General features: G+C 41.4%; 1 protein-coding gene across 7 annotated transcripts in view; it reads right to left on the reverse strand.

Annotated features, from left to right (window-relative positions):
• The window catches only part of Hr3 (nuclear hormone receptor 3 ROR-beta), a 179,198-nt gene that overhangs the window by 135,548 nt on the left and 24,635 nt on the right, over positions 1 to 19,015 (reverse strand). For 4 of the 7 annotated variants that reach the window (XR_013010839.1, XM_076441960.1, XM_076441951.1 and 1 more), the window contains exon 1: positions 17,248 to 18,626. The exons of 1 other annotated variant lie outside the window; for it this stretch is intronic. Coding sequence is in view for 5 of the 6 variants with exons in the window: in XM_076441960.1 (XP_076298075.1) it covers positions 17,248 to 17,446 (199 nt within the window). In the remaining variant the exon portion in view is untranslated. Of the gene's footprint in view, positions 1 to 17,247; positions 18,627 to 19,015 lie in introns of those variants that run through there. 2 more of the 7 variants (XM_076441961.1, XM_076441952.1) reach the window with 1 other exon arrangement.

Raw genomic sequence — 19,015 nt, forward strand, 5'->3', positions numbered from 1 at the left:
AGGGTAGTATTTAGAAAAACCACCGGATCAATCAAGAATCAAGAGTGCAGGCCGGTCGCTGTACTAAAAACTCAAAACTGTTTTAACGAAACTCGACAGCCTGTGTTACTATTTCGACCAACTGTCACGTCGCGACAGAATTTGACAACAACGATGTCAGCTAAATACGGACAGTGTCCGGGAGACGCTGTTAATAAAAACCGTTCAACTCAAAATAGGTGTGCCTGATATGAGCTTAATCGGACTTTGTCCTGATTTATAACCCAATGGGAAATGGGTCTCGGATCGTTAACCATTCAGAAGTCCTTGAGAGCGTATAAGGCGTTTTATGTTGGAAGTAAATGGCCGAGGAAAACTCGTAATAGTTCGTTCATAATTCACCGCCGCGCAGCCTAAAACACACATCGCTGGGTGCTTCAAAAATATTTCCGTAATAATAAAAGAATATATCGAACAAAACTCAATCCATTTCCCTCGCAACTCGATTAAAATGCCGATTGACAGAAATATTCATATTTGAATTATATCGAAGAGAATAGGATTGAAAAAAATGTCCCCGGTGGATGCAACCGCGAAATTTAAATTTAAAATTGACACCGTCCCTCGGGTCCGCCCAATGAAAAAGAAGCCGAACCGAAACGCTCGACGGTGGCGCCATCCAACGTTTGAATCTCGTCGGTAAGGTCGGACATCGACGATAACTTCGTCGGTCGATACTGCCGGGCGTTTTAAGATTGGTTTGACGGGAGAGAACACGCCGTTAGCAGCGTCATCTGACGTGGTATTCGGTACCACGGCGGCGACCGGCCTTGCAAGGCTGCAGGCCATCGAACTCTTGGCCTACTGTCGTGCCACGTAATACGTGTGTAAGATGCGCGAGAACGAGGATAACCGGCGTGCGCAAGGGAAAAAGGACGACCGATCCGGTAGGAACGATCTAACTCCGAAGACTTGAAACGGGCCTGCGCCGAACCAGTGCCGTATTCCCGCTGGTCCCCGAACTTCAAACTCAAACTGATTGCTCACTGCATTCCTTAGACTTAGACTTTAGACCGTGGACAGTAAGGAGCATAACTGTTTCCACGCAGTTAAATCAGAATAATATTTTTATGAACGGACCAAACGCGACTAAAATTTCTCTGTAAGGCTAGAAGAATTAAATAAACATTGAATTGTGATAAGCAATAGCGAAAATTAATTTTCACAACCTTTTTAGCTGGGCCAATAACGAAAATTTCAAAGATGTTTTTTGCAAACTCGTATGAATTATATACGTTCTGAAAATTTCATTGAAATTGATTAATTGTTTATTTTATATAATTTTATAACTTTGTAACTTTGTAACTTTGTAATTTTTTAATTTTATAATTTTATAATTTTATAATTTTATAATTTTTGTATAATTGATTAATTATAATTTACGAATTATAAACGATCAAAAGTGGTAAACATTGCAACTAACATTTTTACCACTTTCGTACAAAATGCATGTTCTAAATTTTCATTATAGGCACACATAAAAAATTGAAATGTTTCCAAAATATCAAGAAATTTATTTGGTGCAATTTTAAGAAAATGTGATTATTATTCAAATGATTTTTCTCGTCAAAAATATGAACAATTATGATGATAAAGGCTACATTTATTTAAGCGAATGCATTTTTCAGGAGTATTCTTATTTAACAGAAGACTAAACATGGTTGAAATTTGACCTATTATCAGCTAAATTATATGTATAGACGTCGACATGCATGTCCTATCTTGGTTCAAGTTGAATGAACGTTTTACTGTTACTAATATTTACGAAGCGTGTTATTTATGCAAAACTACTTTTTCAGCAGATTGCCTTCCACAGAATCAATGTACAGTAGCGTTTATTGTTAGTAACGGTTTGAATGTAATGAAACTCTTTTAAATATAAATCTGACCTCGATTGGAGCATAATTAGAATCTGTATAAAATGAAATTTGATCGAATTTATGTGTGGTTGTTGATAAGGGCAATAATATTATACTGAATTTCCGCAGAAATATAATACGTAGCATGAGACGAGTGCCAATTTACCAAGACGTGCTTAAACTGAAGATGGAACATCCCCTCAAATGAATTTCGATATATTCATGTTTCCATGGTACTTGTTCTAATGAGAGAGAGAGACTATTAACAATTGCAACCATTGTTCTTGGTTTCCGATTACAGTCCCCCTTTCATCAATTTCTGTTCCAGCTCCAGTAGGTGGATAATTACCCCGATACTTTATTTAAATATAGAAAAACATTGTTTGTTAAAGTTTACTTTTTTTATATTTATATGTGAAGCAAAACATGAGTAATTATTGTCAGTTAGGGGTAGTCAGACAATGGTATCGTTCAGAGACGCCTAACTTCTTCAGGGACATTGGCACATGATTCAGCTTGTCATTCCCCTGAAATTAAAACATCCATGCCTCACCCAATTTTAATTCATGGCTTATGAAAATTTGCAAAAAATGCTAGTAATTCCATAGAGTTTATAGTAAGATTTTTTCATTCTAAAAAGGCTGTTCTAAAATTTGTCTATAGAAATTGAAAATAGCACGCAGTCTATTAATCAGCATCTTACTAATCTGAACGTGTAACGGTTAAATTCAATAGCTTTTATATCTCCTAAACGCATAGGCTTTTTTAAAAAATTTTGTTAAAATATTGCATTGTCATCCAGGTCTGAGCTATGTTTAAAAATTTCATGTCTCTAGCTCATCGGGAAGTTGGTTTAAAATGAATTGCGAAATTTGTACCGAAGAGACAGACAGACAAGAAAGCAAGCTAATAAAAACGTAGTAAAAAATTGCGTGTATAGAGAGCATTTACTGTACCGGTCGAAGCTCGATCTCTAAACAGATGGCAAAGTAATGAGCGGAGAATAATTAGCAAGCTTGCAAAGAAGGCGATCCACCATATTCGCCACGTGCGCGTAACAGGCGGGACCGTAATTTTCTGCACTTAAGCATTCGCTCGTAATATTCGACGTTATTCGGCGGCCCGACATTTCTATGGCGCGCACAAAAAAGCTTTCAGTCGGAGAGACTCGTTCTATAAATGGGGAAACTGTGGGATATGTCGGCGAGGGGAGGAAGCGGTGACGTCGTCCCGAGGAATTTCATCATATAGCCAGAATGCAAGGTATCCACCCGGTTTTAAGCGAGCCACGGGAGGCCAAACCGTGCCACGGTCGCGCTTCGGAGTCGGGGCTTCACTGTCGAGCGCACTTTTACCCTACATCGAGCGCCGTAAGCTTGTTAGCCGGACGAATCTCGCGCGCAAACTTCGTGGCCTTACGCTCGGCAATTTCTCTTTTTCTTCGAGAAACTACATCGATTTCTTTTCGCACGATCTACTAGTTTCACTGTTTGGAAAGACCTCCGGAAATTCTCAACCCTTAGCTTGTTCACTGGGGTCTCTGGGGAAATTGCAAATACCAATATTTTTTAAGAGAAAATTTCTTCAGACCGTGCACACAATTGCTGGGCTGTGAATTAGTCTGATCCGTCACGCTGCGAGGTGAAACGCGATTCGGGTGAACTCGGAGAATTCGGCCAATCGCCATAGAAGTTTTCACTTCGATGGACGATTGGTCTGTCTTTCTGACTTTTTTAGAACATTTGCATTGTTTAGTCATAAATAATACAGTGAAAGCTGTTTTTGTGCGGTAGATAGGGACCTCAGAAAAAAAACCGCGCAAAAAAATATGCACGAACTTCATAAACAGCTATGACAAATAATTTTTCACAACATATTAATGAAAAATTTGTTTCATGCGGTGGGGGGGGGGCCGCATAAAAATGTCTCGCTTAGAAAATACGTCAAAGCTTTACGAAATAGCGAGAAAGTGCTTTCCAAACAAAATAAATAATTAAATTACACATGGAAACATTTTAAAGAATTTCAATTTCTCATTTTAAACCTGGAGAAATTTTCAAAATCTACATAATTCAATACGTATACAGGGTGTCTGATAGGGGTCGTTCGTTTCTCATCCCTTGAACTCCGGGTAAAGTGAAATTCTTCATTGTTTATTTTACGTATGTGCTCGTATAATTCGACAGACCACGCGAACACAGAAACATTCTCTCAGAATTATTGGTGAAGGTATAAACAACTATTATTTTGTTTCTTACAAGAAGCCTATCTTGCTTGCACGTATCAAATCAAACCCTAGCAACTTCTGAAACTACGAAGAGCAAAGATTAGATGGTCAAGTGGTCCTGTTCGCTTATGTTGATTAATGTTTCGATAAGTTGCGTTGCAATTACGTGACACGTGTATTTCTTGAGTAGAATACATTCACGACAACAGAAGAGGGTTGATAAGGATTTTGAAGTAACATGTTCTCAAGAATTAATCATAGAAGTACATCTGTTGGGTCTGAGGGTTATGAGGTCAGGCACTTTGCCATTAACCGATCGTGTCCGGCACACGAAGCAACTGCACGTTATACATTCCGTCGATGTTTGTTCGCCTATCGGTATCTGGCATCTATTACGTTGTTTTCAAGCCCAAGAATTAACACGCTGGCTCATTCTTGCTGCCCCGGCAGCAGCATGCATTTTTTAACGAGACAGTTTAATGTCTGGACGGTTAGTACATACGTGTTTGCTTAAGGGAGGAGCGTTTATCGCGAGTGCTGTTACAATTATCAAAAATCTACACAACTGACAGTGACCACTACACGACGTGCACGAGTGGGCATCATTCAAGATCGAACTATGTCTAATAACTAGACTGTCGATATTTTTTTATGCATTTATAACAATGACATTGTTATTTGGAGAAAGTGTATTTTTCACCATTAATTTTGCAATTGTTTTAAACAAACGCCGTGTTTTCATAGTGGGTCACTCTTTACCACGCTTAGTGTGGATTTATAGTGGAGCAGCGAGGTGAGCTGTGCGGTGAAAAAAAAAAGAAAAACAAAGAAAATACATGCAGTAATTCTTCGATCGGAGTCTTGGGGGGTGTCTCCGATCGGAGTCCAGTGCCTACTCACTCCACTGCCGGCCAACGCTGCTCCGCGCCGTAGAGCGGCGATGATTGATCTCGGCTCGGGTATATCGGTGTGAACACCACACATTGACTCGAGTGAATCGAGTTCTCAAACTTCTTAATTTTAATGCTCGGTTTATGGGACTTTTACTAGCTTATTCCTGGCGTTTCTCTGATTAAAATGATACCAAACACGATATAATTTCAACGTTATTTAGTGGTTTAATCGACGGTAAAAGTTTCGAACGCAACGAAGAAGAGCGTATTGGAAAGAAAGAGATGCGAACCGGCGGCGGCTACTGTTCGCGTCTCTTTCTTTCCAATACGCTCTTCTTCGTTGCGTTCGAAATTTTCATCGTCGATTAAACCACTAAATATTGGCCAAATTATATCGTGTTTGGTATCATTTTAATCAGAGAAATGTCACGAATATGTTGGTGAAAGTTCCATAATGATATCATAGAAAATAAGACAGCTGAGGTCTTGGTGTTTCATTGTGATGACGCACGGGCCTTTAAACTGTGCCGGCGACGGCGACACGCGATCCTATTTCATTCTGTCCTTCTCTATGTTCGGCTCGTCGTTTGAAGTCTCGGCGCGGTAGACGCAGTCATAAAAATATAGCCTCCGTACTCTACCCAAGTCCGTCCAACACCCGGGTGTGGAGACTCCGATCGAAAAATTACTGTATGTACTTTTTCATTAGTATGTGTCGAAATGTTGTCACGCATGTTGGTTTGTTTTCACCGCGCCATAGCGGCTATCATCGATGCTCTCGCAGCTCCACTATAAATCCACCCTTATATTAGCTTGCAGAGTTGTCGTCGTTAGTTTCGAACGTTTCAAGGAAAATATTCAAATTCGTACGAGACGAATTCCCTCGAACGTTTAACGATGCGCATACGCTCGTACCGCATTTTATTTCTATGACTAGATCCGATATTCCCCTTGGGGTGCATCAAACGTTCGGGTAAGGTGCTCGTTGAGCAATTCAAGCCTAGTTTAGTAAGTAGACGTAAACACATGGAAGCCGCCGCGGAGAGAGAGAGAGGAAATTCTATCGAAGTGGAGTGCACTTTCATGTATCAGACCTGTTTACACATTGGCCTGAAAGGACTTCGTGCACATCGATCTTTTTTCCGCGCGATAAGCGTGTTGGAGTTCAACTCCGAATTTGCTCGATTGTGACGTATGCGACCGTACGTCATTCACGTTGTCCGAAAGCGTTTGTTATAAATTATACAATCCTCTCAACGTAATACAGAAGTCAGAATCAGGAAACTGTCTAAGAACACCATTCACGTCGATCAATGAAAAAAGTTTCAATGTAAGTTAAATTAGTATGTGATCACGATATTAAATTTAGTCATCTTAAAACGGGTTTAAAATATTCAGTACGGCCATTATTAAAGATTTATGAACAGTTTAGAAAGAACCCTTTTGTTGTCCTAATATTATTATTGAATTTGACTCATTATCAGAGTCACCACTAAAAATTGCTGTAAAATTCATAATATATTCATAATAAATTCATAATAATGTCATTTACAGCGTATATATCTTCATGTAAAATAAAATCGTCTGCACCAACAGAGTAATTTAAACACGTTTCGTGGTTCACCCTACATAATTAGGAGAATTTTGGAAATCTTTATGGTCCGATTGTGAAACCTTAAAAACTCCGCCCACTGCTACCGCGGGACTGCTTTGAAACAACGTTTATCACCCAAGTGGTAACAATGCTAAACCGCACAAATTGACGTTAACTCAACCTTTGAAACAGCGATCTCTTAAATGCAGAGACAATATACATACAACACGACTTTTGTGTTTCTTATTATTCGGAGTCATTAAAAGAGCGTGACTCTCTACCGACAAATGTATGTTCATACATGAAACACAAACAACTCTGATATTCAATATTTTTATGTGTATCGTAGATTATTTTTTAAGAGAACTATTAATTTAAATAATTAACGTGTTCTCTTAACTTCTGTTTGTATAAATTATGCAATGTCACAAGTTTACAGTTTCTTTTACGGTAAATATGTTTCTTATATTTTTTTTCATTCATTTTCAACCAGCTTTTTAAATTTTTATTTTGGTAATGTATAACGTTAATATTATAAATTATATCTTAAATAAAGGAAGTACATGAATAAGTGTCCTGTAACTATACTTGGCCACCTTTTTTTACTGACGATTGATAGAAATTAATTTAAATAATAACATATTTTGGTATTTTATTTCTTTATGATTATTAAAGTAAAAATATACACAGCAATTGACTTTCTACGTGAAATAAAACTTCACTAAAAACAAATGCACCTTAACCCACCCTTTATTATTCTTTTTTTGTTTTTGTTTCAGTCCTAAAATTTAATTGTCCCCAATTTGTCACTTCTGCTCCAAAAATTGATTGATTTAGATTTTTTTTAAAATCAGACTGCGGATCTGCATGCATTTATGGCCTCCAAAAATGTTCAAAAAATGCCAGAATATACAATTCCGCAGAATTGAATACGATTTTTATTAATTCCAGATCTGCAAAGGCTACTACCACTGAAAATGAAATTTAATTCGTTCCCACTTCCTCGAAATTTGCCTGCACAAATTAAAAATTGCATAAACATCCGCAGTCAACTTATAATTGCTATTTACCACCAGGAAACGACGTAAACAGAGTTATTCGATCGACTGGCCGATATAGTTGGGACATTTACGTTGCTGTTTACGTTCATCATTAAGGTCACAAAGAAATTCTTTAGATGCCTGACTTTTCAGCCAGCGAATTAATTTACAAAGATAGAAATTTGCATCAGAGATTTTATAATCGCCCAGTAATTTCCATTCGCAAACAATTGAATGTCTGCTGCAGGGGGATTAATCGATCGAGCCGAAGATACGTGATTAAAATAGCAGAAGGATAATTCGAAGGAGATGGTGTACCAAAAAATGTGCAACGCACGGAATATATCGAGGTCCTCGGTTATCTCATATCGATGGGCGCTTACGAAACACGTGAGGCAAATGGCAAATAGCATGACCTGCTGACCCGTAGATCATAGAGATTCACAAAGCTGCAGAAACGCAACGGGAAACCTTAACCGCGTGCCGGCGAAGTATTGTGTATTGCGATTCGTAGCGTGAAAACCAGTCCACGGTAAAATGGCGAGGGCTCGCTTTGATTCAATAATTACTCTTGGAAATGGACGTGAATCGATCGCTCGTATAAACGATATTTAAGCACGATACCGGCGATAATCGATCGAGCGGCAACCAACGTGAACGGCGAACGACAGTATCGTTGACCCCGTGACCTTTCGGCCTTCTCACACGCGAACGAATGCAACTTCGAAAAATTCATGTTCCTACTTCCTTGTACGCGAGACTCGTGCGTGAAGTTGACAGTGAGACCAAACGATCAACGATCACCTAACGGCGATCAAGAATCTCTCTAACTTTGGTTCTGCTTTGTATACTTTATTGAATTTTTCACAAGTTCATTCACCACTAGACTGCCGATCTTTATTTCAGCGATTTTGTTGCGTTCAAAACAACGTCACAACAGTTATAGTTTTATATAATATTTCACGGGCTACTTATCGCATCGAAAAATGTGTTCAACAAAACCTGTAGATTTTCATATTCCGCATCTTCTATGTCAGATTACTTCTCCTCGTAACACCAACGGTTTTCGAGAAAATTGAGAAAACGTTAATTTTAAACTCATTTCGGGTAGTTTCTCTTTTGGCATAAATCGTGTTGAACATGTAAATAAATTAATAATATAATTTTAATCGTCCAGAGGAAAAATCTAAGAATGTGAAGGTTTAAATCAGGCCTGGCCAACCCAAATGCTTTCACGGGCCACTTTGATGACGCGTAACATTACAGCGGGCCGCGCTTCAAGTAAACATGCTTTTAAACAATGCAATACAAATACAAATTCAACAAAACTTTATTGTTATACATCGCATGTGCGCATTATAACAGTATGACACATGCAAAATTTAATATGTTTTGTGTACATACAACGAGAAACAAACGTTTCAATGGAAACATAAAATCGCCCGGCGAGCCGCGTGTTGGCCAGCCCTGTTCTAAAAAGGAATTCAAATAATTATACATAGTATTTCGATTAAACAGAGACGTGTATAGTCTATGAAAAGCCAAAGACGTCACGCATCAAATATCCGAAGCGAAAAAGCAACAAGCACAGTACACATTTGGTAAAAAAAAAAAATAATCGCCAGAAGCTCCGCCCCAATTTCGCATCGACTTAATAACAAAAAAAAAAAAGAGTTCGCCTCGGTCGCTTGATCGTAGGAATACGGCGCGGCGTAATTACGAAACACTCGCGTGCAAAATCAATGTCTGGATCGACGGAGCAACGGTACAAATAATCCGTTAACGGGAGGTATGTGTGTGTGTATGCGCGAATTCGTCGGTAAATAAAATAGTGGTTTTTTTCTCCGCGGCTGCGCGGCGTGTTTAAGTTACAGGATCCCGAGTGGCACACGGCGCCGTACAGGGTTTCTTTTTTTGCCGGAGATCGACGGCGATTATTCAAATATTGTCTCGTAAATTTTCTCATGGTGCCGGACGTGAGTAAAATGACGAAGCGGCTGGCCTCCTAACCCCTGGAGTCGGTGGAGAGGTGTACCTGACCGATCGTTCGCGTGAACCGCGGCTCTTACGGAGGCTTCCTTCTCCGTTACGCGCGATAAGCGCGCGCTTCGCCCCTTCCCCCCCCCCTCCCAGCCCCCCGAAAAGGAGCGATTGAAACGGTGCTTTTAGCGCGCGGAAGCTTCGATGCCGCAATTTTCAACACCACAAGTGGTGTAAACAAATGAAATCCTGTTTTCGTTAAAATGATTTCTTGAAAAAGCCAGAGGTCGCAGACAAATCTTCAGACCAGATTTGAAATCAGCGTGAAAAAATGTACGGGAAATGATATACATATAGCATCATAAAAAAAAATATTTTCCGCCCGTGGTAACGGAAAAACCACATTTTCTCGAAGTTGTGTAAGTTTAACGAATTTTCTCAAGGTTAAAAAACGTTCGTACCATAATATCCCTATTTTTCTCATATTCAGCGTAGTTTCAGCTTTAATTTAAAAAAAAATTCATCGCTCTACCTCATTTCTATCGAAAGTTCTTTGATTTTGAATCGAGTTAGGTGAAATTTACCCACTGTGCGACGCACCGTGGCGTCGCAACACCCGAATAATAAGCGGAAGAAAAATCGCGTGTGGTTAACTGTGATTCCAGCACCTGACTTCCACCGCCCACCGCGCCACCAACCGGTTCCATTATCTTTCAAAGGTTTCAATGTATCCGCGCTGGAATGACGAACGTATTACGATAACAGGGCCCCGTCTCGACACGCTACCTGAGCATATACTATTAAGTAATATTGCATGTTAGCCGTTGCGTCGACCTTAGATAAACAACAAGTTGTTTTTATACACACAAGTTACCCGTTGCTCGGAGATCGTCTTTTTTCGGATTTAGGTCAGAGTTCTCTGCTGCAGCGAGTCGATCAATGGATGTTGAAGAATGGATGTCGATAAGGGTACCAATTGGACCGCGAATTGAAACTCGGGAGGGGGGTTATCTTGATGATATTTTTTATCGAACTTCTTCGCCGGTGTTTCATTGTTGTTTCCGATTTTCAAGGAACGTATCAAATCGTGTAGAAATAGTATAAATATTCTCATCTCTAACGACTAAACAGATTGTCGAATTTGTTATACTTCAAAATAAGCAGTAGGTTTTTTGGTTGGGTTAGGTTACTGAGATGGGCGAGTATTCAACATGGCGTTCGAGAGCGCCAATCTCAATTAGATTAATATTAATTCTTTAGGTTAACAAAAATATGTTTTGTTTGACAGAACATCGAAACAATGTACTAACTCGAACATTATCTCAGGTATGAAATTACTTTGACATTCTGCATTCAATTCTTTAGCCAGCAAGAATGAATGTTGTGCTAATTAAATTTTCCTGCACATTTGGAAGCTAATTCATTCTGGCTTCTTGTGGAGAAAGACCAAACTAAATAGACAAACATTTCAAAAGGTATCCTGCCATAATCTTTCGCTAGTAGGCTTCTAAATTCTGTCATATTTTATATCCTAGCATTTTCAGAAGATTTTCAAAAGCCATAATTGCACAAATCTATGATTTCTTCTATCGTTTCGTTGGCCTCGATGTTTTTAATATTCCCTGATCGTGCCTTCGTACTTCTGATAACGTTTCTTTTAGCAGGTTGTGAAGGATGAATCGGATACACTGGTTTTTCTGGAAATTATTCCAAGTACAGCGGTTTCTGTGTTCCCTTAACAATGCACGCTAAAAATACACCTTCCAAACACATGGAACTGTATCTCTTCATCAGCGTTCGTGCGCTGCTCGTAATTACACGAACGACTTCAAACGTTCAAGCGATAGAATGTTACACTTAAAAAACGAGACCGTTTTACATGGCAAGCTTGTAAAACGTGGCGCAGCATAATAGCCCTCGGTTACAAAATCATTGGCTAATTTACGTTCACATGTGGTTCATCGACATGCCATGCCGACTGTTTTCCAATTAGTTTCTTTATGATGTTCCTTTACATTTTGCAAATTTTTGAACTAATTTTGTTTGTGGGAAGGTAGCTATTTATTTATGTATTAATGCTTTAACAAACGCATTTTAAATGTTTCGATATTACAAAGTTCCTAAATTTTTAAAGAACATTGTTTCATAAATTTATAAATTGTTTTCAGGCCTTCTACGATATCGCAATTTCTTGAACGAAGTGATGCAAAGAGGAAAACAATGTTTGCCTTTGCATTCGTTCAATTAGTTTCTTCACGATATTTTTTTAGAGTAACAATTACTTTAGCAATTATTTGATGTCACAGAACGGTAACATTGCTTGAGAAACTGTCAACATTAACATTGACTAACGGTACCGAATAGAAAGTGACTGATGAACATTATAAATATTATAAAAATTACAAGACAATAATACGTGCTTGAATAAAGAAATTTAATTTGATAAATTTTAATGAGGGTGGGAAGAGAGGGGCATTGTCGTAATTTCAACAACTACGCAATAAAAAATGTGGAACAGTTCAATTGTTTTATATTTTTCATCTGGCAATTATTGAAATGATGAAGTTGCTGAGATGGGAATTGATTCGACGAATCTCTTTATCATATTATAACAAGACTAGCAGAAAATCTAAACAAGTAAGATCTTGTCAGGTTCAGCGTTAAAGAAGATTCCGTATCGGATCAATATCGAATGGGGCAGCATTCCGAAAGTTGGGAAAAATGTTCCCGGCGACTTCGCATTCATATTCCCCAATTGGAGTCGGAGTCGGAGAGTCGACAGAGCGGCAACCGGTTAGCGTGATCGCGTCGCATCGCCAAACGTTTCGACAAACTAACAATCTCCCGTTGCATATTCATGCCGCATGAATTCGCGACGAAGCTACACACTATCCCAGTTCCCTTCGGTTCCCTAGAATTCCCTTTCCGCGCGCAATTTCTTCTTCGACGTCTACGTCGCGCGCGGGTCCGTTCGATTCACCGTTGCCTGGAAAAAGAAAAACAAACGGAGCGTCGCTGGCGCGGCGGTTATTTGCAGGGAGGCGGTAACAGTGAATCGAGCTAATGCAAACGGAACTGGTTGCTGGGTAGAAGGGGCATTGGATCCACTGGATCGTCGAAGGAGGTGGAGGAGGAGGGGTTCGCGCGCGTAACGCTTGTAAACAGGGCCGGCCATCTGGGGAGGGGGTGCGGCGGATGCTATGCACCGGGGCCCAATTTTTCAATTTCAACGTCAATTTTTCAATTCCAGCTTCAATTTTTCAATTTCATTGCGTTAATATCAACTTCACTTACAATATCAACCCTTCAACTTCAATTTCAATATCAACCCTTCAATTTCAATTTCAACTTCAATTTCAATATCAACCCTTCAATTTCAATTTTTCAATTTCAACATGAATTTTTCCTTTTCAACTTCAATTTCAATATCAACCCTTCAATTTCAATTTCAACTCATCAATTTCAATTTCAACTCATCAATTTCAATTCTTCAATTTCAACGTCAATTTTTCAATTTCAATTTGTTAATTTCAACTCTTCAATTTCAATGTCAACATCAATTTTTCAATATCAACTCTTCAACTTCAATTTTTCAATTCCGAATTCGTTAATTTCAAATCTTCAATTTCATTTTCAACGCCAATTTTTCCATTTCAATTTCAATGTAAACGCTAACGTCTTAGTACTAACTATACTGGTGTTTTATAGTTATTTAAATTGAAATATCTCCTGAACTACTAACTTTTCGACACACATGGGTCAGTACTCTTTTATAACGAATGTCCAGCTGCATCGATTGAGGTATTAAATAACACCTCATTCCATTGAAAAAAATTTCAATTTTCTTGAAATCTCATTAAAAAATGACCTCGAAAATTGTTTCCTTTACACCGTTACACGTGGCCCTTCAAACAGTGTAACTTTGCCCTAAGAAGTTTTTCTTCACAACGAAAAGTAACGTAGATATTTAAGTGTTCTATGTTCGTGTTTGTAAATATCTTTTTACTTTACAAAAAATTTGTGGCCCCGAATGGTTTCTTGCACCGAGGCCCGTTTATAGAGAAGACCGGCCCTGCTTGTAAATCAATCGCGGTTACCCGTGAGACAAGCGGAGGCAAGCGACGGCGTCACTGGCGCGCAAGGGGGATCACGATTTTTCCACAGTTGGTCGAATTCGCGCGCGTTTCGCCTGGCTCGCGTTATCCTTCCAGCCGAACGCGCCGACCCGAGCCGAGCCGAGCCGAGCCGAGAGAGCCGCGCCACGCCGCGTGCTTCAAAGAGAACGGTGAGACAGCACGTGGTGGGTATATACACTCGCGGATCACCGAAGTAACGGTGTCCGGTAACCGCGTCAGAGCCGGTGCTAGCGGTACTCGAGAGCGTTCCGTTACTCGACCGACAGATCCGCTAACGCGACTCTCTCGCTCTCTTCTTCTCTTCTTGCCGCCGCCGCCGTTGCATTCTCTGCCCCTTTCACTCCCGTCTCGTCCTGTCCCTCGTGGGATGAGAAGCGTGCACGAAAATCGTCCCGGCATATCGGCCCGCTCCGTCTCGCTGCGCAACCCAAGCGCGAGAGGAGTAATAGTCCTTCATTACGCGATGCAACCGACTCGCTGCCTGCCCCGAGAACAACACAGCCGACCTCGACCGTCTCTCCGGCCAGCGTAGTCGGGCTTGCTAACTCTGCTTTGATTTATGCTACCTCTATCGCCGGGGCCACGTTCGTGCCACGATCGCTCTCTTCGCCGAACACAGCCGTTCTTCTCTTCTTCTTCTTCCTCCTTCTGCATTCTGCATTCTACATTCTGCACCTAGTGTCCGCACAGGATTGATGCGACCAGATAAGATTCACGTCCAACGGATCGCCGATCATCGCAGAAGATCCGTTTGTCGAACGTTTCGGCTCTCCTCTGCTGCTCGCCGATCGATATATGGTAACACAGCGGATTCTGAACCTTGTTCCTGATTCCACGAGGAGTGGCCACGTTGCGTGAGCAGCGTCCGCTATGCGCGTCGCCTCCTCGGTCTTTTGTTTTTCGATCACGCTAATGGGGATGCTATGTTCTGATGGATCGCCTCACGCGCCGGATCGCGATTGTTCGGTTAATTGCGTTTCTTGTTGCTTCGCCGTTCTTCGTCGTACGATTCTGACTAATTTGACGAGCTGCTTTCGCTTACGGGACTTCGCAAGTCGAATGTCAATTTGTTCGACATGTCTGTTCTCGAGAGTGCGTTTCACTGTTTTCCCTACCCCCGGACTTCATTTGTTATGCGTGTATTTTTCCTAGCTAACCACAGAACATTTCTGTTTAGATATAATCGTTGAATGCAGTGGCGCACCCAGGGGGGGGGGCAGGGGGCCAAGTCCCCCCAAGAAAAAATGTTTACCTTCCAAAATTAAAATCGCGGAATAGCCCTTGACAGATATGTTGGCTAAAAAAAAGGTCATCACGCAAAACCTAGGGCTGGGTTCAACTCGGCCCCCTCCCCCCAAGATTGCATCCTGGATGCGCCACTGATTGAATGTATGTGTTTATGCGCAACTTTGTGCTGGAAATACGTCAGCTCCAATGTATTTAAGAATCGTTTGCATTCGATGAAACTTTTCAGCGGGTAACTCGAGCCAATTAAAGGATGGAAACGAAATGGCCGTGTAGCCGAACCTCTCGAGAGTAATGAAAAACTTTCGGCGATAGGATCGCGAGGATCTCCCAGCGGACTTATAATTGAAACAGAGAAACGTATTGCATATTAAAAGTCTCAGTAAAGTCGCGTTTACCGTCCAGCAGCCTGTGTTCTGCACGGACAGTGATCGCATGGCGACATCATTATTTATGACTGTGTCTATCGAGAGTTCAAAAAGCAGTAGAAAGTTCGAAAGAAAGTAGAACGTAGAGAAGCACAGCATGCCAGTGGAGTGGGTAAACACTGGACAGTGATCGCGTAGCCGATCAAGGACAGTAAACGCGACTTTACTGTAATATTATCATGAAAACACAGTTACGAGCATAACTGATCACTAGACTGCGGATCTTTATGCGTTTATAGCAAAATTGAGTAGATGAAATGAATGATTGATAAAAGCAGGTATTTTCGAAACGTAAAGAACTCGAATTTCTTCGTTAATGTTCATAATGTTCAAGAGTGAACAGAATATTGTTCCCCGCATCGATCCAGTTTATCAGAAGATGCCCGCTGCAATAATCCTTCGTTATGCGAACAAGGTACCATTGGAAAAAAGAATAAAAAAGCCTAACGCGACCATCGTCTTTCATTCGCTAAGCCAGCTTCCTGCCTTCGCCGAGCCTTTCTCTCTCCTCCCCAAGATTTCTTGCTAACAATTCGCCAGAGACTCGTGCATTTTTATCCAAAGAAAAGTGTTACGTTCCAAATTGAGCACTTCAGAAACACAAGGATCAAATCCTGCCTTCTATTCTTCAAATTTAATTGGATGGCGCTTGCTCATGCACGTCCCGCTGCGCTAGTTTAACCGCTTCTACTTGGAAAATAGCATTGCAAACCGCTATTGTTTAAATTGCAAAATATATAAGTCAAACAACTTCTTTTTTAACCCCCATACGCTCCTCAGAAATAGTTGGAGAATACCCCATGACAACATTTCACCTATTTGTTCTTTACACTTTGAATCTGCAAATAGCATTGCAGTTCAACCTTTCAGCGACTTCGCGAAGACAAGTAGAGTTGGGGCACCAAAGATTTGATCAACGAGGATACCACAACGCCACAAGTAAGTAAAAATGTTACTCGTTCGATTAATTAACTGTTACTGAAAAGGTTAAAGGGGTAGACTCGATTCCAGGATTATAACTCGTAAACCATTTAACCAATTTCAATGAAATTTTCAGAGTGTATACACTTTATATAGGCCCAGCTAAAAAAGTTGCAAAAATCAATTTTTACTATTGTTTTTCACAATTCCATCCAGATGCACTTTTTCAACATATTTTTTACACATCATCTACTAAACTAATTTGTCTAGCTTTGACAGAGATATTGAAGTCGTTTGGTCCATTCCTAAAAAAGTTGTTCTTATTTAAAGTGTGTGAAATCAATTATGCTCCTTACTGTACACTATAAAAAAAGTGATCGGGTGAATTTCCAACCTGAGGAACGTAAGAGGGTTAATACACTCATGCAAGATAATTTTCAAGTGAGGAAAAACTTCATAATAAACGAACAATATGAAATCTAAAAATAAGTGATAGCGTCATAGTATCTGTAAAAAATTTTACGAGTCTACAATAGGACGTTTTTATACTCTTGCACAACGTTTCTTTACGATGAATTATTGAAAGACTACATACATACTTTTTATTTTTCAATTATTGAAATTATAAAGATGTTCGAAGCACACATTTTTATCAAAACTTTGATAAATCTTTTGTACTCTTTTTCTTGTGAAAGCACAGAGAATTCGATGGCTCTAACAGAACGTTTAATTCGGAACGTAACACGAGCATTGAAAGAGCAACAAAATCGCAATGCTCCGCGAAAACGGTACGATGTTCGAGAGGGGAGGTTCGCGAAGGAACGTTTTGCTAATCGAACAAAAACATCTAATTGAGATGTCGATAGATCTGAAGTATAACCCTACCGGAAGATCTCGATCGTTTCCTATTCGTACCTGTGCCCGTGATTGGTGGCGACGCCAGCTGCGAGCTGCTTATATCCGGCGGTTGTTGCGTCTGTTGCGTTTGTTGCGGTGGTGGTTGTTGTTGCGGTTGTTGCGACTGTTGCTGCGGACTGTTCGCAGCGACTTGCACGGAGCCTGGACTCGCCGCACTTTCCGCCATTTTTTATATATCTCTCTCTCGAGAGTTATTATGCTCTGTCCGTCTCAGTTTAAACACGACCCGACAACATTCTCGCCGCTCGAGGCTCCAGGGAGCTCGCTATATTCAGGTATTGCTCTAAACTCGGACAACTTCCGGTCGGGACACTTTGTTTCTTCTTGTTACATTCGTTTCCGTTGTCGGACAGTCTCTGGACATCGTGAACTGCGCGCGGTCTCGTGAATTCGTTTCCCTCGCGAGATCCATCGGCTGCCATCTCTTCCGCGGGCGAAATTAAAGACGCACCGTCGAGACCGCCCCGTGGTCGATCGATCGCACTCTTTTCACCCGGTAAAAGTTCGACGACGATTCGATTCAGCTGGCGAACGTGGCGAACGTTGATTCTTCGAGGACGTAAGGCGTGATCGACTCCAATAACGTTTGTCGGGTGCACTGTCTGTGTACGTGACAGGACGCAGGATACTCTGGGAGGAGGAGGATCCTGGGGGGAATAGACAGACGCGTGGGAAGGAAGAAGAATGAAAAAGTGTGAATCTGTCCCTGAAGCTTGTCTCTGTTCCTTTTCGATGGGGCGAAAGGAAACCGGACGAACGATGCTTGCCCGTCGATCAGTCGAGAGTAGATAATAATCTGAGGCACTGTTTACCGACTGTCACGCGTCGAGCTTTGTCCGCGTAAAAATTTGCTCGAACCGATCTCTGCAGTCTCGAACGCGAGAAAATAGAGGATCATTCGTGCGCGTCGAGAATCAGTCAAGAAGGCATACAATTTTAGGCACTCTTCGTCTTCTAGTCCCTAGCAATACTTGACGACCTACACGCCAAAGAGAATCAGACAGACGAGAAAGGGAGAGAGAGAGAGAGAAGGAGAGTAAAAGAGTAGAGATACCCTGCACACCGAGTCACCGTGGCGTCAGACGCTCAACACAAATAGAAAAGTACCGATTCAGATAATCCTTAGGCACTCGTTTGTCTCGTGAATGCGCGCGGGTCGATGTCGCGCGGCCACCCCTCTTCTCGAGGGGTGTACGAATTGCGAACGTCCGGACGCTCAGGTACGCGGCGGCACCGCCAGCACACGCAGGGGAGAAAGGCGGAGAGAGAGAGAGAGAGAGAGAGAGAGAGAGAGAGAGAGAGAAGTAGGGTGTGCAGAGAGAAAGACGCTGGGGGTAGGAGCGGAGCGGCCGAGTCGATAGGTCAGTGGGTCTCGTTCAAAGAACGACTCTCTTCGATTCACCCGCGCCTCCGCTCGTACGCGCAGCTACGTCGCCTTGCCCGCGACGCGACACACTCTCGCACGCAACAAACACAACACTTCCTCCAACGGTCGCTGTCCTCCGGATGCGTCGACCTAGCTGCTCGATTAGGTGTCCGCGGATTAAAGGGTAAAAGTAAAAAAAAGAAGGTGGAGATCCCAGTAGAGAGAGAGAGGGGCAGAGGGGTTGGAGAGGCGGGGAGGGGTGTAGAGAGTCGAGTCGATAGGTCAGTAGGTCTCGTTCAGAGAACCGTATTTCGAGGGAGTTACATCTAGCAGCCCGCACACTCTCGGTTTCAATGTTCCCCCTCGTCA

The sequence above is a fragment of the Lasioglossum baleicum genome, chromosome 17 (genome assembly GCF_051020765.1).
Source record: "Lasioglossum baleicum chromosome 17, iyLasBale1, whole genome shotgun sequence".
Lineage (NCBI taxonomy): Eukaryota > Metazoa > Arthropoda > Insecta > Hymenoptera > Halictidae > Lasioglossum > Lasioglossum baleicum.